Source organism: Desmodus rotundus, chromosome 3 (genome assembly GCF_022682495.2).
Source record: "Desmodus rotundus isolate HL8 chromosome 3, HLdesRot8A.1, whole genome shotgun sequence".
NCBI lineage: Eukaryota > Metazoa > Chordata > Mammalia > Chiroptera > Phyllostomidae > Desmodus > Desmodus rotundus.
The window spans coordinates 197,082,184-197,103,417 of record NC_071389.1 but is presented as its reverse complement, the minus strand read 5'-3'; the positions used below and the strand labels follow the sequence as shown (position 1 = coordinate 197,103,417).

General features: G+C 42.5%; 1 protein-coding gene across 10 annotated transcripts in view; it reads right to left on the bottom strand.

The window, feature by feature from the left end:
• The window catches only part of XRCC6 (X-ray repair cross complementing 6), a 61,423-nt gene that overhangs the window by 15,475 nt on the left and 24,714 nt on the right, over positions 1 to 21,234 (bottom strand). For 5 of the 10 annotated variants that reach the window (XM_045186795.2, XM_045186798.3, XM_053919625.2 and 2 more), the window contains 9 exons: positions 20,380 to 20,470; positions 17,721 to 17,836; positions 9,904 to 10,042; positions 9,115 to 9,369; positions 8,439 to 8,622; positions 5,487 to 5,673; positions 3,684 to 3,852; positions 2,809 to 2,970; positions 1,328 to 1,457 (listed from right to left, as the gene is read on the bottom strand). In XM_045186795.2, coding sequence (XP_045042730.2) covers positions 1,328 to 1,457; positions 2,809 to 2,970; positions 3,684 to 3,852; positions 5,487 to 5,673; positions 8,439 to 8,622; positions 9,115 to 9,369; positions 9,904 to 10,042; positions 17,721 to 17,836; positions 20,380 to 20,470 — 1,433 coding nt within the window. Of the gene's footprint in view, positions 1 to 1,327; positions 1,458 to 2,808; positions 2,971 to 3,683; positions 3,853 to 5,486; positions 5,674 to 8,438; positions 8,623 to 9,114; positions 9,370 to 9,903; positions 10,043 to 17,720; positions 17,837 to 20,093; positions 20,341 to 20,379; positions 20,471 to 21,051; positions 21,188 to 21,234 lie in introns of those variants that run through there. The other 5 variants (XM_024579240.3, XM_024579241.3, XM_045186796.2 and 2 more) reach the window with 5 other exon arrangements.

The window sequence follows — 21,234 nt, the reverse complement described above, 5'->3', positions numbered from 1 at the left end:
AACCTCCCTTTCTCCAATTTTTCAATTTATTGTCTGGTGCTACAGGTCCAAAAGCTAATTTAAAAGCAAACAAGAGCTGCCCTCCTGTCTGTCACTGGAAGCTCTGGGCAGAGACAGAAATGGAGGAGGCACGACTATGTAAGTACAGAGAAAAGACAAAGGAGAGGTGGTCAAAGATGAGGAGGTAATAGACCTGAGGACTCTTTCTTCCCGTATTCAGTTGCAGCATGGGAGTAAAAAGAGAAAGAATCTAGAGTCAGAAAGATCTAGCTCTTTCCATCCGGATGAGTCTGCACAAGTTGCCTCACTCTACAAAGCCTTTTTCTTCATCTGTAAGATGGTCATGAAATCTATCTTTCAGGGTTTTTATGCAGAATAAATGAGATAATGTTAGAATTGTATCTAGACCTGGCTGGTGTGGCTCAGTGGACTGAGTGCTGGCCTGCGAACCAGGGGTCACTGGTTTGATTCCCGGTCAGGGCACATGCCTGGGTTGCAGGCCAGGCCCCCGGTGGAGGGGCGCATGGGAGGCAACTACACCATGATATTTCTTTCCCTCTCTTTCTCCCTCCCTTCCCTTCTCTCTGAAAAATACAGTAAAGTCTTAAAAAAAAAAATTGTATCTAGAACAGTGCCTGGCACAGGATAGAATCTTAATAATGCTTCCACTTCCCAATAAAGGACCACGTTTGGAGGGGAAGGTATTTGCCCAGAGGTCGGCAGAGATAGGGAAGTAGTCTAAAGACAAAGGAGAAATGTGGAAAAAATATGTTTGGTGTCCGTTACACTATGCAGATTCTGAGAGATGGTCTATATGTACATGAAAGGGAATGCCTTGAAATATATCATCATACTTTAATCCTGTGACAATTTACATTGGATTTACTTACTTTTACTCATTGTGTGAATAAATTAAGGAAAAGGCCAACTAAGAATCCTCTCCTCAATGCTGCTTTTTTGAACTTGCTCAACTAACCTGGCTTTCTGAGCACAACACAACAGGTCAACCAGCTGTAAGCATTCAGCACAATTCCAGTCTTCAATACAGGCTGGGGCAAAAGTAGGTTTACAGTTGCTTGTATGGAAAATAATACAATAATAAACTCTGTGTTTTGCATAGTACTCACAACTATAAATCTATTTTTGCCCCATCCTGCATAGTAAGAGCTTCCAGTCTCTAGATTGCTTTTAAAAAATAATAATCTATCAGTTAACTGCAAAGAGTAAAATCTCATTCTCTTGGTCTATGCTTAACTTGAATTTCCAACGAGAGTTTCAACTTAGGAGGCAGTTCCAGAAGGAAGCCTGTGATTGACCCCCTACTCACCTGTATTTGAAGCGGAGCTTCTGAACAATAGCCTTCATCTTGTCTACCTGCTCTGGGTTTGCCATGATTTTTTCAGTAAAGGGCACCTTCCGCTTATCATCAGCATAGGGCAAGAAGATAAGATGGAAGCCTGAAGAAGGGAGATAAGATTTCTGAGATTTGACTTAACAAAAGGTTTCAGTGATTGAGCTGTCCTTTGTCCCTCAGCCCCGAATCCACCCTTCTAGGTCCTATGATGCTGCATCTGCCTAAGAGAATCCCTCCAGAGGACCACCCCAAGGGAGGGACACTCCTCTCCATATACTTCCTGTTCCTGTCACTGCTGCTCCAGCCCTGGCTCTTCACCTGGTAGCAGCTGCTGGTTCCACCTCAAGCTTTTTTGATACACCAGGGCCAGCGGGACAGCACCTACTCCCAGGAAGACCAAGTCCCAGCTCCATCAGGCCCTCCTCTGAGCCCCCCTTTGTTTCCCACCCTCCACCACACACTGAAAGGCGTGAGAGCACTCAAGTTGAACTTGTTGCAGTCGTGGGCTCATTCTAAAGACTGAAAAATCTGGAGACTGGAACCAGCTGCTGCTGCTGCCCTTGAAGGGCCCTTGCAGGCAATACTGACAGCACAGAGCAAGAGGGAGGAGCAAGGCCCCTCGCTCTCCTCTGCCCTGCAGTCTCCCCCAGCACCTGCTCTTCGAGAAACTGGGTCTGGGGAGTCTCAGCCTCAGGGCACTGAAGGGTGAATTTGGAGTTGAGTGGTAATAGCTTAAAACTGATATACAAAGCTATTCCTGAGCATTGGGATGACCAGGCTTAGAAATAAAATATGTTCAAAGAGTTACCTTATAAAGTTAATATTTATTAGCATGGTTAGAGAAAAAGGAAGACCATCATCCATAGGCTACTCTGTGCTAGGCACTTGTATGTTTATTAGTGTATTTCAAATGTGAAACAACCTTGAGACAAAGGTGTTCCAGAATTCTCATCTTTGCAGATAAGGAGTATAAATAAAAAGGTTAAATTATTTGCCCAAAATGGCCAGCTAATGAGTGGCAGAGGTGGCCCTAAAACAAAAGGAAGTAAGCGTCCAGATACATAGCATAAGGTAAAGTCTAACTTCAAAATCCATGTCTTTCCACTATAGCTCAGTGCCCTGGTGCATACAGGAGATAAACGGAACACTAAGCATGACAAGGGTGCCAAGCAATGGCTTTTAGTAAAGACAGGCATCAGCAGTGAGACCCCATGAACTTGCATCAGTAACCTGCAAACAGTCCATTGAGCAGTCAACCCTCAAACACGCACGCCTCGTGCAGCTCTCTCCCCTGCGGCCGCACACTGTGCATCACACTCGCCTGCGAAACGTCACAACACACTTCCCAGGCCCCATTCCTGGAGACTCTGGTACCGCAGGTCTGAGTTGGAATCCCATGAGTGATTCCAAAGCCTAAGCAAAGTTCAGGAACACTGAAAATATCTTTCACATACCTGGGGGAGTCACCTGAATTCTCTGGTCATCCAGCTCCTCTTCCTGTGGCATCAAGGCCACAAAATAAGGGGGAATGTTCTGGCGGGAGGTGTATCTGCACACCGCCATGACCTCCTTCTCCAGACACTTGGTGAGGAGAGCAGTGAACAGGGTGGAGCTCCCTGGAAAACAAACATCCGAGGGGACTACATCCTACAGTGTCTTCTCCTTTCTTCCCTCTTAGCCCACGTTATAAGCCTACAGTTTTTCTTCCATTCTTTAAAAGGGCTTACGATACTTCAGTAGAATGGGGTGATGACCCAGAGCTGAGGGGAAAGTGGGGGCAACAGAAGTGTGGAAAGGAGTAAGTGACTGGATGTCTCAAATACTCAATTTAGGAGCGTGAATTATTAATGGCAGCTCACTTTTACCATCTTTAGGCTAATCACACAAGCCTCGATTGTAGTGAAAACCAATCAGGTCAGATCAGGGAGGTTCATTAGCACAATGTAGGTCTGAACAGCAAAAACACTCAATGGCTGAGCTCATATCATCTTTAATCACCAACTAGGGAAGAAGATTTTTGTTTTGTTTTGTTTTCAAACCATCTGATGCCTCAAATAAAGAATTCCATAGAAGTAAGTTTTTAAAATACTAATTTCCATATCCCCTCCTGGACATTCATAATGCATACCAGTGTATTATAAGGTTCTAAAGAAATCTCTTTCACTAGGTTCAGCCCCACCTTTTTAAACTTTATTCGAGCATGAAACACTCTCAATATACCCCAGTAACACACCCAATATAGTTTCCAAGCAGCACCTATTCAGGAAATGCTGCTCAGCAAGTTGCCTTCTGTGCTGCTCATTCATTTTCCTCGGTCTGTGCCACTCACCATTCACCAGGGACTCCTCGGGGTACACGAACAGGCCAGGCCTCACATAATGGTGCTTCTTCAGCATTATCAGGGGCTTGAAACCGATGAGAACCAAACCTGGCTCATCAAACCGTTTCAGCTGTTCCGTCTCCTCTTTCTCTAGTACGATGTGACTCCCCCCATAGATCTAAAGGCAGGGAACAAGGAGGGGCCACACAGACAGGCTGCCAGAGATGCAAAATGGCTGCCATGTGACAATAGCGAGTCATAACCTGCTTTCTTCTGAGGAGCAGGAGTATGGCTCACTAGGGCCATCGTCCCCCTACCACCAGAAATTAACATTTACTGAGTGCCCAGCAGGCCCTTCACACCTGTCATCCAATGTACCTTCTGTAACAGTAGTTGGTGGTAGATGTTAAAAACTGTTTTAAGATAAGTGAACTGAGGCTCAATGGTTGGTAACTTGTTCCAGGTTATACAACTGATTTGGGCTGTAAACCCAGATCTGTCTGGTACCAAAGACCATGCTCTTCAAGCATTTGTGCCTTCCCTCACTTACATGTATGGAGCGCTCATCCCTGACACACGAAGAATGCTCAAACCACATCTATTTTTAAAAGAAGGAAAAAAAGAAAGAAAAGCCCACACCTATTTATTGAGAGGACCTGTGTCAGGGAGTGTGCTGGGTCTAGGTTAGTGTGGGAGGCAGATGCACATACACCGGAAGTACTATGTTCAAACTTCAATGTTTGCCTTGCGATCCTAGATATGCGATTAGTGAAACTGGGGTTTTATGACAAACAGAACCCTCGATTTCTTTAGGGACATTGAATCAGAAACAAACTCAGTGCCCTGGCTGATGTGGCTCAGTGGATTGAGCACCAGCCTGCTAACCGAAAGGTCGCCGGTTTAATGACTAGTCAGGGCACATGCCTGGGTTGTGGGCCAGGTCTCTAGTTGGGGGTGTGCAGGGAGCAACCGATCAATATACACATTGATGTTTCTCTCCCTCTCTTTCTCCCTCCCTTCCCCTTTCTCTAAAAGTAAATGAATAAAATCTTTTAAAAAAGAGAAAGAAAAAAGAAAAGAGAAAGAAACTCAGGGACTAGAAAAGCTTCCTATTTTAAACCAACATGGAAAACTAATTACTTCCAAAATGAAAAAGGAAACTTCTGTTCTCCTCTCTTTCAGAAAGCAGGGCAGAACACTGTGGCTTGAAATTTGTGCTCCAAAAAACACCTCACACACTTCGATCTTCTCCCATACTTTGCATAAACAAAAAGGAAGAATGATTCATTTGATTTTAATTTCAGATATCAAACCATTCCTCAGACTGAATAAAGGTGAGAGGATGGGGAAAGATAATGTTCTACATTCAAAGTTGGTCCTTCAGATTAAGAAAGGCATATGTGTATTATTTTAAATCACAAGAAAAATCTAGTTAGTTTGACCAAACAAAAACATTTCCTCCCTAAAAAGAAAAATTGCACTTGACACCTAACACACTTTCCCTAGCTCCTCGTCTGGTTAACTCTAAGCACTTTCTGCTGTTGTACCTGAGCAAGCAATGAGACTGTAAGACACAGAGCAGCCTGTGCTGAGTGATCAGGGGCTGAAGTTTCACTGACATCTCTTTGAAACACTGGCTCTATCTACTTTTTCAGCTCTCAGGGTGCCACTGGTCTAGATGCCATAGTTCCAAAGTTTGAACAGCTTGGCTAGAAAGATGCGCATATGAAAGTTACCTGGTTAGGCTGATAAAAGTCTCCCCTCCCTGTTAACCCTTCAATGGGACGAAATTCAATAAGTAGGCAGGCTTACCCGAGACCTCTTGGTGTCGCTGGGCAGAAGCAAACTTCCTGTATTTACATTAAATGTCCGCGTCTTGGTTTTCACTGGTTCATTTGTTTCCCGATAAAGCCTGATTGGAGGAGATTTGACAGCCTTCTGGATTGTATTATAAATGCTGACAGAGAGTGCTATATCTTTGCTGAGCTTAAATTTCAACCTGGAGGAGAGAAAAATAAAAAAGCATAGCCTGAATGGTTATACTTCCCTATCTAAAATTCCTTAATGGCACCCAAGCCTTAATTTGTTTCATTCTCTCTTACAACCCTAAATGAGCTTTTAGAGTATCCATTTAATTCATTTTAATAATATAATGGAGTTTGCTGTAATAGTATGTCAGGGTCTACACCACAAAAATTAGCTCCAGAATATACTATGTAAAATTATAACAAGGAAAATACTGTAATAAAAATAATGATTTTTTAAATTGAGCCCAACACTATTCCAATCCTTTTACAGCTATTCACTCACTTAATCATCATAATACCCATGTAAGTGCTGTACTGATTACCTGTTGTTTCTGCCTGCCTAGTATCCCTTCCCCCTTCCTTTCACAACAAAAACCCCAATTTTTTTGTGGGAATCACCCTTCTACCGCTGCAGTCTGGGGAGTACTGATGAAGGTGCTATGCTCTTCCCTGGCCAAGAGGTGGGCATATCTGATCCAGGCTCAAGCCATCAGACCTATTCTCTTTGGAGTCTGGGTCCTAAGCAGTGACCAAGGAAGGGCATGGTCAAAGGGATGCTTTCTGACAGTGGCATCCTGAAGACACTGTCATTAGTTCTTACTACCTAGATTCTTGGGGCCACTCTGGTTCCTAGACTATCTACCCTGTTCAAAGGTATATTGGTTCACAGAGTGGAAAGAACACTGCTTGAAGACAGAGCACTACCTAGAACTATTGGCTCCTGGAACAAGCACCTAGTATGTCTCCAGATCAATCGGATATTGCAGGATGTGGTCCCCAGGTGAGTACTAGTAACAGATGGCATTACTAACACCACCAACCATCTGGTGGCTTCCCATTTTAAATTGTTCTGGCTGACTCAGTTAAACTCAGTTGTCTAAAGGCTGCTGAAGGAGAGCTGAGAATAAATGTAACCAATTAAAAACTGCACAGTCTTCGAAAGTAATTCAAAAAAATTGCTGTATCCTGGAGAAAAGCACTGGCCAATGTAGTCCACTTTGACCTCAGGCTTCAAGTGACCTTGGTTCTATTTCTAACCCAAAACAGCAAATCCAATACTCCTTCTACCCAGTCTTAAATGTTCAGATTTATAAACTAAGGTAACTTTTGACCTTAAAAATGTCATAAGTCTAAATCAACCTAAAGTTACAGTATAGCATCACAGTTTATAACATCATGGTGTATGTCGCAACCTGCCAGGGAAGATGCAGAAGCCCACAGTGCAAAACAAGTTGCTTGATGTGTTTAACTTCATTTGAAATGTCTTTAATGTTATTAATGGGTAGGTTTCAACCTACTTGAAAGGGTTGTCATTACAGATTAAATAAGTTAATATGTTCACAAAGAATTTAGGGCAGTGCCTGGCACACAATAACCATGCAATAAAGTAAATTTATTATTTGATTATAGCAAGAATAACTACAATAATTTTCTAGGTCTTCGGCCTAAGGCATTATTAGTTCTCAAACAGTACATTGTATTATTACTCATATCAAGTAGCCTATAATGACTCTTCCACAGAATAGTAAGAATAGCTAACATTTATAAATAACTACTATGTGCCAACACTGTGCTGACTTTATCCCATTTAAGCATCACAGCAGTCCTGTAAGGAGCTATCAGTTTTGCTCCCATTTTACTGAGGCTCAGAGAAGTTACATGCCTTACCTCAGGCCACACAGCAGAGAGGCCATAACTAGAATCCAAGCAATCTGCCTCAATTTTAGGCTCCCTGCCACCCACACCAAAATGTGTAGATTTCCACATTGTCACAGGAACAGCATGTCACCATTTCAGGAAGGGAGAAGAGGTAACAGGGTGCCTGTCTGAGGAAAGAGTAACAGTTCCAAAGGGAAAAGGCAGGCAATGACAACACGACAACCGTGGCAGTGAGCTGGGCCGTGGTTTCCTTACAATAATAGTGTCACGGGTCTTCTAGCAGAGTACCAGGCGTCTCTTGAAAACTGCTCAAAACCCACCAGATGTCACACCCCCCTGTGCTGAGGAAATAGTCTAAAATGCAAACCTGACGCTCTTTAGGAAGGAACATTGAGGACCCTTAGGACCCCAATGCCAAAGCTCTCCTAAAGAAGATAAATCTAACGATCTGGTTCCTATCGCACTCGGGCTTATAAGCAATCAGAATAATACGATTTTGGCAACAATGATAATAACTAACACTCATGGAGTTTTTGCTCTATACCAGGTACTACTGTTATCCCCAATTTATAGAGAAGCAATCAGACAATAAACTAGTGAGTGCAACTGAGGATACTGTTAGACCACAACTGTTTGCCCCCAGAAAGTGGGGGGCTGTGTTATTCTGAAGAAATATACCAGCTCTTTCCAGGGAAGAGAAGCACATAACTGGTGCTATTCTGAAATCCAGCAAGTCTTTTAGACGAGCACAGTGAAGTAGAGGCACAGCCCAGAGTCAGGTAGCCAGGCCGGTCAGAGTCGTGCACTGGTGGGGGTTTTTCCTGTATTTCCTTTTTGTTGTTGTTGTGGGGTTTTTTTTTTCCCCCCAATGTATTCGTTTTAGAGAGAGAAACATCAATGTGTTGCTCCATACATTTATGCATCAATTGGTTGATTCTTGTATGTGTCCTGACTAGGGATTGAACCTGCAAGCCTGGCCTATCAGTACGACGCTCCAACCAGCTACCTGGCCAGGGCCATACACTGTTTCCGATCAGTTAGGAGACTTGTGGGCAGTTGGCCCAGGCTCGGTGCCCACCTGATAAGCGCACGCTTCTTGGTCTCCTTGGCACGGACCCTCCTCAGCAGGTCTTCTAGCTTGCTCGATTCCTGAAAGTGGACCTGTAGGTCCTCACCCTCTGCTACGCTGATGATATCTCTGTAGAACAAGGATGTGTCAAAGCCCCCAAGTTTCTTCAGGTGCATCAAGTCAAGAAAGATACCTGGGACGAAGACAGATAAAAGTGAGGGGAAACAATTTTCAGCAATAATTTTTTTTTCAGTTAAGCTCAAACATGCTTCTTTAAACTTCCGAAGAACTACACTGATTATTAACATTTCAGGAATTATGGGGTGGGGTGGAGGGATGGGGAGAAAAGGCATACAACTGTAATTGAATAACAAAATTAAAAAAGAAACATTTCAGGAATTAGAGAAAATGGCTAGGGGAATCAGCTACTATAATGACTTCAGATAACATATTCAAATAACCACCATTCACAGTAGCATTAAAACCAAGAAAATCTCGCTCTAGGACAGCCCTTCAGACTACTAACGGCCTGGCCATTTTCACTGGGAATGTTACACAGGTGTCTCCTCTGGCTTCACTTTATTCTTTCATTTTGCTCTGAATACTGAAAAGCAAATGTTTGACATCAACTATAAAGAAGCAATAACATTAAGTACCAATTTAAAATAAGAGAGAAAATGCCAACCTGTGTCACGGAGATCCCCAGCTTTGGTCCGGGCCCGACTGGCTTTGGCATTGTCATTGCCATGGGGGTCATCTTCATTGGTGAATAGCATGATCCTCTTGTGGCTCATCTTGACCTGGACATCGCTAAAGAGGTTGGCGCAGACCCACAGTACTTCACTTAGTGAGTAGTCACATCCACAGCCAATTCGGTCTTGGAAATGTTCCTGCCCCTGCCGTCCCTTAAACTGCGCAAGCTCTAACACTCGTTTAGCACCTGATCAGAGACAGGGAGTCAAATGGGCAGAAAAGTCAGAGCAGTGGCAGTGGACGCCTTTACAAGGGCAACAGAAGAGCCTAAGGTCCTGTCCTCACCCCAGGGCTGTTCAACCCCTACAGCCAAAGTCCACATCCTGGTAAGAACCCCCTAGTGCAGGAAGCATACTCTTAGTCAAGGTGTCATCTGCTCCCGTCTCATCTCTGTTCAGAGCCATAACATTCTCATTTAAGGGAAAAGATAATCTTAGCCCTGACCAGCATGGCTCAGTTGCTTTAGCATCGACCTACAAAGTGAAAGGTTGCCAGTTCGATTCCCGGTCAGGGCACATGCCTGGGTTGTAGGCCAGGTCCCCCAGTTTGGGGTGTGTGAGAGGCAACTGATCAATGTTTCTCTACACATTGATGTCTCCCTCCCTCACTTTCTCTCTCCCTACCCCTCTCTCACTTTCTCTCTCCCTACCCCTCTCTCTAAAACTAAATAAATAAGATCTTCAAAAAACCCCAAAAACGTTAATCTTAGAATGCTACTGACCTGGATTATCCAACTCTTGTAAGACATAAATATTTTTGAAATTCACTGAGTTTTTGTCCTTCTCAGTGCCATAGAACACCACTGCCAAGAGATCTCGATCACTGCTTATGATTTTACTGGTGTACACACTCTGGATACACTGGAAAAATAAGAACAAGAATTCAATTAATGTTTAACTACTTACCACTGAACTTAAACTCTCCAAGTGCCTGGCACATAATAGGTGCTTGATATATACTTGTTGAATGTGTACATGGCATTAGAATAAGGTATGACTTCTACCTTCAGGAAATTCATAAATCAGTGAGAGTGATGGGCATATATACTATACTGTAACAAAAAGCAGAGTGTGGTAAGTACATAATAGAAGTATAAGTAGTCCTTACTATGAAGTCAGAAAATTAAAAACATGCATGTACTCTGGGAGGAAACTCTACTCCACGGGAAAAGCCCAGTAATGGAATCAGAAAACCTGAATATGAGTCTCACTGATGTCACTTAGTTGGCTAGGTTTGGACAGGCCATTTGATCTTTCCTCACGCAGCTTGATACTAAGAAACAGAATTTACATCTATGAAATAATTACGCGTATAAAAGGTTTAAACCGGCCTGGCTAGGCGGCTCAGTTGGTTGGAGCGTCATCTGTACACCAAAAGGCTGTGGGTTCTGGCTGCAGTTTGATCCCTGGTCGGGATGCAACGGGAGACAACTGATTGATGTTTCTCTCTCTCTCTCAACCTCTCTCTTTTCCTCTCTCTCTAAAGTCAATAAATATATCCTCAGATGAGGATTTTTAAAAAAGGGTTAAGCTAACAATAAGTATATGTGACCTGAAAATAAGTCTATGACAACATCTTTTGAAATAAAACTTATCTAATTACACAATTAAAGACATCAGTATTCCAGGAAAGGTTAGCTATGTATTTAAATTAATGTCAGCATCCAGTAAATTAATGTCTCATTTAAGAGTTGGTCAGTCTTGGCAGCCTATTCAAAACTGGAGACACTGACAAACTCAGTTTCTGAATCTGCAAAGCTGAGGAATAAACCAACCGTGGTGACCCCTCCATGTCCTGCCTGAGCCTCTAACCAGCCTTTCCCCGTAGCAATTCTCTCATTAAATGCAGAATTTACAGTATTTTACTCATTGACAATAATCTGCATGGCAAGTATTCTATGTTTTTTCAATCTGGTTTTGGATCAATCTATAAATATTTACAAGAAATTGGTGAAGCCTTCTTCTAGATTCCAAGAATAAAAACACACACAAAGGAAAACTAAAACATAATTTAAACAAATTCTTTTTCATGGCTTCTCAATAAATACATTATCTCATCTGTGAATGTTTCACTTATTTACTACATAATACTACATTTTCTTGTGGGTACTTTAGACATCAAGGGTTCCAGGAATACTTTGAAACTACAAGTACAACTGTTTTGGGGAGAGGGTAGATAGCTTTCAACACATTGTAAAGAGAGGTCCACAATCCTAAAAAGGTTAAAGCAGTGCTCCTTCCAGAGTGATCTCAAACCAGCAACATCAAAATCACTGGGGAACTTGCAGGAAATGCAAATTCTTTTTTTTTTAAATATATTTTATTGATCATGCTATTAGAGTTGTCCCATTTCCCCCCTTCACTCCCCTCCGCCCTGCACACCCCCTCCCACCCACATTCTCCCCTATAGTTCATGTCCATGGGTCATACATATAAGTTCTTTGGCTTCTATGTTTCCTACATTATTCTTACCCTCTCCCTGTCTATTTTCTACCTATCATCTATGCTACTTATTCTCTGTACCTTCCCCCCCTCCTCCCCTCCCACTCCCCTGTTGATAACCCTCCATGGGATCTCCATTTCTGTGGTTCTGTTCCTGTTCTAGCTGTTTGCTTACTTTGCTTTTGTTTTGTTTTAGGTGTGGTTGTTAATAACTGCGGGGTTGATGTCATTTTTCTGTTCATATTTTTTATCTTCTTTTTCTTAGATAAATCCCTTTAGCATTTCATAATAATAAGGGCTTGGTGATGATGAACTCCTTTAACTTGACCTGATCTGGGAAACACTTTATCGGCCCTTCCATTCTAAATGATAGCTTTGCTGGACAGTCATCTTGAATGTAGGTCCTTGCCTTTCATGACTTGGAATATTTCTTTCCAGCCCCTTCTTGCCTGTAAGGTTTCTTTTGAGAAATCAGCTGACAGTCTTATGGGAACCCCTTTGTAGGTAACTGTGTCCTTTTCTCTTCCTGCTTTTAAGATTCTCTCCTTATCTTTAATCTTGGGTAATGTAATTATGATGTGCCTTGGTGTGTTCCTCCTTGGGTCCAGCTTCCTTGGGACTCTCTGAGCTTCCTGGACTTCCTGGAAGTCTATTTCCTTTGGCAGATTGGGGAAGTTCTCCTTCATTGCTTGTTCAAGTAAGTTTTCAATTTGTTGCTCTTCCTCTTATCCGTCTGGTACTCCTATAATTCAGATGTTGGAACATTTAAAGATGTCCTGGAGGTTCCTAAGCTTCTCCTCATTTTTTCGAATTCTTGTTTCTTCATTCTTTTCTGGTGGGGTATTTCTTTCTTCCTTTTGGTCCACACCTTTGATCTGAGTTCCAGTTTCCTTCCCATCACTATTGGTTTCCTGTAGATTTTCCTTTGTTTCACTTAACGTAGCCTTCTTTTTTCATCTAATTTGCAACCAAATCCAACCAATTTTGTGAGCATCTTGATTACCAGTGTTTTGAACTGTGCATCTGATAGGCTGGCTATCTCTTTATTGCTTAGTTGTATTTTTTCTGGAACTTTGATCTGTGTTTTCATTTGGGCCATTTTTTGGTCTCCACATGCCTGTTACATAAAGGGGCGGAGCCTTAGGTATTCCCCAGGGCGGGGCAACCCACGACTCTGCTCTGTGATGCTGTATGTGGGGGAGGGATCCAAGAGGGAACAATGGCACTTGCTCTGCTCTCTGCCGGTCTTCAGTCATTCCCCCCGCTACCCACAATCAAATTGGGTCCACAGTCAAATTCTGGTGCTGATTCCCGGGTGGGTGGGCTTGTGTACATTCTAGGACCCTGTGGGTCTCTCCAGTGAACTCTCCTGTGAGGCTGGGAGTTTCTGCTGCTGCTGCCTCATCCCTCACAGGTGTTTTCAGTTAGTGGTTTGAGGCTTTCTTTCCCCGCCCTGAGACTGCATTGCAGGGTCGGCTGCTGGTACGCCAGCTGCTGCCTTGCCCACCCTGCTCCACAATCCACCACCTTGCTGGGTCCGCCTACTGCCGTATTGCCCACCCCAGTCCTCTAGCCACCACCTTGCCATGAGTCCTCTCTGCCCAGCTGCCCATCTCTGCCTCTCCTACCGGTCTGGATGAATGTGTCTTCTTTATCTCCTTGGTTGTCAGACTTCCATACAGTTACATTTTCTGTCAATTCTGGTTATTTTTGTTTTTAAATTGTTGTTGTCCTTTTGGTTGTGCGAGAAGGCACAGTGTGTCTACCTATGCCTCCATGTTGGCTGGAAGTTCTGGAAATGCAAATTCTTGGTCCCAGCTCTAGACCTGCAGAATCTGGGGAAAAGCTCTGCAGTCTGTATTACCAAGTCTCTGCTGGTGACTCTTATACGTTAAAGTTGGAAAACCACTGTTTTAAGGTAAAGGACTGTTCTTATTAATTCAGTTTTTAGAGGCAAGATATTCTCATTTGCCAACTACAAGAACTGTCTATATACAAATTAAAGCATGAGACACTTGTTTGGTTCCAACCTCTAAAAATAAGAGACCTGCCCTGGCTGGTGTGGCTCAGTGGATTGAGGGCTGGCCTGTGAACCAAAGGGTCAATTCCCAGGTCAATTCCCAGTCAGGGAACACACCTGGGTTGCGGGCCAGGTCCCCAGTTGGGGATGTGGGAGAGACAACTGGTCAACGATTCTCACACATCGATGTTTCTCTCCCTGTCTTCCTCCCTCTCCTTCTCCCTCCCTTCCCATCTCTCTAAAAATAAATAAAATCTTTAAAATAATAAAAATAGGATACCTGACATACACAATAAATCTTTAGAAATTCTTCTGTATAAAGAAATAGTGATCCTCTTAATTGAGGTGAAATTCACAACACAAAATTAATCATTTCAAAGTAAACAATTCAGCCTTGGCCCAGTTAGCTCAGTTGGTTAGAGCATCGTCCTGATACACCAAGGTTGTGGGTTTAATCCCTGGTCAGAGCGCATAAAAGAGTTAACCACTGAATGCATAAATAAGTGGAAGAAAAAGTCGATGACTTTCTCTCTCCCCACTTCCTCTCTCTCTAAAATCAATAATAAAAATAAATAAATACACAATTCAGGTTCCAGCCAAGATGGAGGTGTAGGTAGATATGTTTTGCTTCCTCGCACAACCAAAAGAAGGATAACAACAAATTTAAAAATACATAACAACCAGAACTGCCAGAAAATTGAACTGTATGAAAGTCCAACAACCAAGGAGTGAAAAAAACATTCATCCAGACTAGTAGGAGGGGCAGACATGGGAAGCCAGGGCAGGAGGACATGCAAGAAGGTGGCGGCTGGTGGAATGGGCAGGTGAGGTGGCAGCTGGTGGACCGGGATTCCCATTCACATGAGGATAAGCTGGCAGGAACAACTGGGGAGTGAGATAGACAGTATAACCCAGGGTTCCAGCGTGGGAAACTAAACCCTTAAAACCTCTGGCTATAAAAATCTATGGGGGTTGCGGTCGTGGGATAAACTCCCAGTCTCACAGGAGAGTCCGTTGGAAGGGCCCACAGGGTCCTAGATGACACAAAAGCCCACCCACCAAGGAATCAGCACCTGAAAGGGCACAATGCACTTGTGGGAAGCAAGGGAAGTAACTGAAATCGGGGAGAGAGCCAAGCAATCAGCACTGTTCCCTCTCAGACCCCTCCCCCACATACAGTGCCACAGTGTAGAGGGTTGCCCCGCAATGGTGAATACCTAAGGCTCCGCCTCTTACAATGAAACAAGTGCACCAACACAAAGAAATATGGCCCACAAGAAAGGACAGATCAAAACTCCAAAAATAGAACTAAGTGATAAAGAGATAGCCAACCTATCACATGCAGAGTTCAAAACACTGGTAATCAAGATGCTCAGAAATGGTTGAATATGATCACAAACTAAAGGAAAAAGTGAAGGTTATACAAAGTGAAATAAAGAAAAATATACAGGGAACCAACAGTGAAGGGAAGGAAATGGGACTCAAATCAACAAACTGGAGCAGAAGGAAGAACTAAACATTCAACCGGAACAAAATGAAGAAACAAGATTCAAAAAAATGAGGAGAAGCTTAGGAACCTCTGGGACAACTTTAAACGTTCCAATATCCAAGTCATAGGGGTGCCAGAAGGAAAAGAGGAAGAGTAAGAAATTGAAAACTTATTTGAACAAATAATGAAGGAGAACTTCCCCAATCTGGCAAAGGAAATAGACTTCCAAGTTCAGGAAATTCAGAGAGTCTCAAAGAAGCTGGACCCAAGGAGGAACACACCAAGGCACATCATAATTACATTACCCAAGATTAAAGATAAGGATAGAATCTTAAAAGCAACAAGAGAAAAGGAGAGAGTTACCTACAAAGGAGTTACCACTAGACTATCAGATGATTTCTCAAAAGAAGCCTTACAGGCAAGAAAGGGCTGGAAAGAAGTATTCCAAGTCATGAAAGGCAAGGACCTACATTCAAGATGACTGTCCAGCAAAGCTATCATTTAGAATGGAAGGGCCGATAAAGTGTTTCCCAGATCAGGTCAAGTTAAAGGAGTTCATCATCACCAAGCCCTTATTATTATGAAATGTTAAAGGGACTTATCTAAGAAAAAGAAGATAATCAAAATATGGACAGTAAAATGACAACAAACTCACAACAATCAACAACTGAACCTAAAACAACAACAACAAAAAAAACCTAAGCAAACAATTAGAAGGGGAACAGAATAACAGAAATGGAGATCCCATGGAGGGTTATCAGCGGGGAGAGGGAAGAATGGAGGAAAAGGTACAGGGAATAAGAAGCATAAATGGTAGGTACAAAATAGAGAGGGTGAGGTTAAGAATAGTATAAGAAATGAAGAAGCCAAAGAACTTACATGTACAACCCACAGACATGAACTAAGGGATGAGAGGGAGGCGGAATGTTGGAGGGAGGAGAATGCAGGGCAGAGGGGGATAAAGGCAAGAAAAAAAATGGGACAACTGTAATAGCATAATCAATAAAATGTACTTAAAAAAAGACAATTCAGTGGTATTTGATAAATACACAATGTTATTTAACAACCACTTTTATCTAGTTCCAAAATATTTTCCCCATCCTAAAAGCAAACCCCATACCCATTAAGCAATAGCTCCCCATACCTCTCTCTCCCTTGCCCCTAGGAACCACCAACCTGCATTCTCTATGCATTATCAATTCTATATTTCATATAAATGTAATCACATGTGACCACTTGTCTGGCTTCTTTCACTCAATATATTGCTTTCAAGGTTCATTCACTGTGTGGCATGTATCAGTACTTCATTTCTTTTTATGTCTGAGTAATATTCCAACTGTAGGTATAAACATTGTTTATTCATTCAAAATGTTTTGTAATGAGACAAGAGGTGGTATTTACACAACACTGTGAATGACTAAATACCTCTGAACTGTACACTTTAAAATGGTTAATTTTGCTATGTGAATTACACCTCAATTTAAAAAACTAAACTATTTAATCCTCAGAGTAACCTGATGGGCAAATTCTTCTCTCCATTTTACAAGTAAGAAAACAAGAGGTTGAACTACCCTTCTAACATCAGACAGGTTTTTTTTTCCTTAAGATTTTATTTATTTTTAGAGAGATGGGAAGGAAGGGAGAAAGAGAGGGAGGGAAACTTCAATGTGTGGTTGCCTCTCATGTGCCCCCTACTGGGGACCTGGCCTGCAACCCAGGCATGTGCCCGTGACTGGGAATCGAACCGGTGACCCTTTGCTTCGCAGTCCAGCGCTCAATCCACTAAGCCATGCCAGCCAGGACATAACATCAGACAGTTTATAAGTGGCAGAATCAGGTTATGAGTAGCTGATTTTTATTCTGCTGGGTGTATACCCGGGAGGAGTAATGCAGATGGTAATTCTATGTTGAACTCTGAGGAACTGCCAAACTCTTTTTCTGTAGCAGCTGATCCATTTCACATTCCCACCAGCAATGTATGAGGTTTCCAATTGTTCTACATCCTTCTTATTGTCCTTTTTTAAAAAAATTATAGCCATCCTAGCGGGTATGATACCTCATTGTGGTTTGATTTGCTTTTCTCTGATGACTAAAGATGTTGAGAATATCCTGTGCTCGTTGGCCAATTTGTATATCTTTAAAGACATGTATATTCAAACCCTGTGCCCATTTTTAAATTGTTTTTTTTTTTTTTTCATTCGGTTGTAATAACCTTTTTCAATCACAGATAACACCCAACTTCCAACTATTACTTACAAGAGAATTCATTTCCAAACAATAATTGCTGGAACTTCCTTTCTTCCTCTGCACTCCCATGTCTATAGCAGGAGCAGCCCACTTCCACTACCAAGGCAAATGCTGAGGGTGGGAGCAATATATTCCTAGGGTCCAGAGTTCAAACTCAGAATAAAATGGGCCTGCTCTCCACCACTGCTACTCTTCTTCAGCTGTAAGTTAAGACAGCCATCCCAGGAGGCTAACCACCATTTATCACTCACAAACAAAATTTTCAGAGTCCATACTTTTTAAAGTGGCATTAATACGTCGGGGTTTTTGTTTGCTTGTGTTAAATAAAAAGGTAATCTTACCTGGATGCTTATGTCAAAAGGAGTCGATTCATCTTCATCCTCTGATTTAATAAACATGGCTTTAGAAGCATCAACCAAAAATATCAAACTATCTCTTCCTGAATATGTATATTCTCCTACATGGGAAAAAAATGGAAGAAAATCTCTGCCCTTGCGTTCATATTTATGTTTATTATTTTTAATAAAATAGAGAAAAGCCCATTAAGCAAAACTATAACCTGATGAATTATAAGGTGAACACCCTTACAACCACCACCCACGTTAAATCTTGCCAGTCACCCCAGAATTCCCCTCCATGCACCTTCTCCCAATTATAATGCTCACCCTCCTCCCAAGAGTAACCACTATCCTGACTTCACTTCCTTTTTTTAAAATAGTTTTCTCAACCAAGTGAACACTACTAAACACTTTGTTTTTTATCCTTACCCAAGGACATGCTTTTTGATTACAGAGGGGAAGAGAGGGAGAAAAAGGAGAGAAACACTGATGTGAGAGACATCTATCTGTTGCCTCTCCCACTTGCCCCAACTGGGGACCAAACCCGAAACCTAGGCATGTGCCATGACTGGAAATTGAACTGGTGACCTTTCAGTCTATGGGACAACGCTCCAACGAAGCCACATCAGCCAGGGCAACACTAGTTTTGATTTTTTTTAAATGTTTTTCAAGTCTTTTAATCTATAGATAACCCTCTCCATCTTTTGTGTTTCAAAACAAGTTTACTTGTTGAAGAACCAGGATATTGTGCCATGTGCACTTTCCCATCTTCTGGATTTTGCTGCGGGCATCCTTTTGGTGTGATAAACAGAGTCCTTTGTTCTTCCTACTAAGGACCCAGAGAAGCTTCATCAGATTCAGGTTTTCTTATCTTGGCATGACTACATCATGAGTGATGTATTGTATTTTTCATATCCAGTTGTCTTCCTTTGTTGTATAATGATTTTTTTTAAGATTTTATTTATTTACTTTTAGAGAGAGGGGAAGAAGGGAGAAAGAGAGGGAGAGAAACATACCCACAATCCAGGCATGTGCCCTGACTGGGAATTGAACCAGTGACCTTTTGGTTCACAGGCCAAGGCTCAATCCCCCAAGGCACACCAGCCAGGGCTGGTTGTCTCCCTTTTTGATACTGCTGCTTAATAAAACAAATTTAATTACCTACCTTTTATTAAAACAATATAGCCATATGTGTCAAAAGCCTTAAACAAAATTGTATCTTGACCCAGGGAATCCTATGGCTTAAAAAATCTATCTTAAGAAAGATATGGAAAAATCCTTATACAAAACTTTTCACAATGTTGTTTATTAAAGTAAGAAACTGATGCCCTGACTGCTGTGGCTCAGTTGGTTGGGCGTTGTTCGGCAAAGTGAAAGGCTGCCATTCATACCAGTCAGAGCACAGGTCTAGGTTGCAGGATCAGTTCCCAGCTGGGGTGCATATGAGGCAACCAACTGATGTTTCTCTCTCCCATCAATGTCTCTCTCCCTCTTTTTCTCCCTCCTTCCCTCCTCTCCAAAAATAAATAAATCTAAAAAAATAATAATAAAATAAAGTAAGAAATTGAAAATAACATATTGATGACTCTGGCTGGGTAGCTCAGTTGGTTAGAGCATTGTCCTGATATGAAGGTTGTGGGTTTGATCCCCACTCAGGGTACATACAAGAATCAATCAATGAATGCATAAATAAGTGGAACAACAAATCAATGTTTCTCCCTTTCTCTAAAGTCAATTAAAAATTTAAAAATATATCCAACAGGAAGTAGAATGAATAAATTATAATAAATTTAAAATGAGTTATAAAGATTATATTTATGTACTTATATAGGAAAAAGATGTATCTATGATAAATAAGGAAAAAAGGCAGAACATAAAATTATGTATGTGTTTAAAATTCCTTTTGTTAGAAGACTGGTATAAATTAAAATTCTAAGTGTACATATATATACTACAATTACCACTATACAAAAAAAATCAGATACAAAGAAAAACAGATATATGTAGTTAGGAAACATGCAGAATGAAATTGTGTTAGGGTGGCAGATTATATAGATCACTGTAAGCTTCCTCTATTTTCAGTATTTCCTATATGTTTATCCATTTTAATAAAAACAATTCAAAGTTTTCTACCCAGGGCTTAAATTAACCAGTATTTAGAGTACCTCTAAGCCCTTATTTCTCTCTCTTTGTCTGTGTGTTACTGTGTTGGCTGAACATATACTCCCCACATGGAGGTTATGGTGAGGGAATGACACTTGGGACTGTTGCTAAGGTTTACTCTTTGGTGGCTGCAATTATTGGTAGGTGAAGGTATTTTTATACTAAGGTCCTAAAATGAGTAAAACTACTTTTCTGAGTGAGGAAGAGGCTTACCTGTGCCATCTAAGGTGACAAAAGATACCACTGTTCGGGATCATTTATTGGAACTCCACAGGTAGCAATCTACCAGTGTCTAGCAAAAGTTTAAGGCTAGAATGTCCCAAAGGCTAGAGTACAACATGAATTAAAAAGCTTACAGTAACTGTGTAAAGTTCAAAGGGAAAAAGGTATTCGAGGTCCTCTGGGGAGAGAAGGGTGGGCCCTTAGACAGCCAAGGACAACCCGCAAAGACAGGCAGGGAATGTTTTCCACACACAGAACAGTACAGTTAGTCACCGACCACCTGCTTCAAGGCCCTCCTCTTGTTCTTCTTCTTCATCGCCCTCGTTTTTGTAATAAGACTCCCACTCTGACATGTTGGTGACTGCTCGCTAAGTGAAAGAAAGTTAAGATCAGTAACAAACAAATCTGAATCTAAAAACATCTACTCCTTTGAGGCCTGTCCTTAGGGCGGTGAGTCACGAGCAAGGGGCATGCTGGATCCTGCCGCCTGGAGGCGGTAATTTGAGACCCAGAGATAAATGAGCATGGAGATCAAGCCAGCAGCCCGACCTCAGCTGTCTCTTAAAGACGCTCCAGGACCTGTGGTGGGTGGCCCAGGGTGGCCGGTCTAATCGATACAGAGGTCCGTTCCACCTTCGGCACCATCTGGACTTGAGGGATTCCCGCTCCAGATACTTCGTCCTTTAGCGGACCTATTTGTCCCCATCCCGCCCCGAAATCTCCCTCAACTCCTCAGGCGGCCCCGCCCAGTGTGGTAACCAAGGACGGGTGTGGCCTGTCCCAGGAGGAAAGGGGAACCAGAGGCTGTCTCTACCCTTGGGCCGCACACTCCTGACCGAGGGGGCCCTGCAGCGAGGTTAGGGGGACGCTCCAGACTGAGTGGGCGAAGCAGGGTCAGGCCAGCCCGCACCGGCCAGCAACACACACGCCCCACACGGTTTCGGCCTACCTCCCGCGTAGGGAAAAGATCAAATCGGGCTGAAAGTGGGATGCCTCGCACGCGGGGGTTCCAGTTCTCTCTCCTAGTCAACGCCCTACGTCATCACGCAAAACGCGCACTTTTCCCGTCACACCGACACACCCACTCCCACAACCAGCCCAATACCACCCTCTCTGCGAAAGCTCCGCCCCC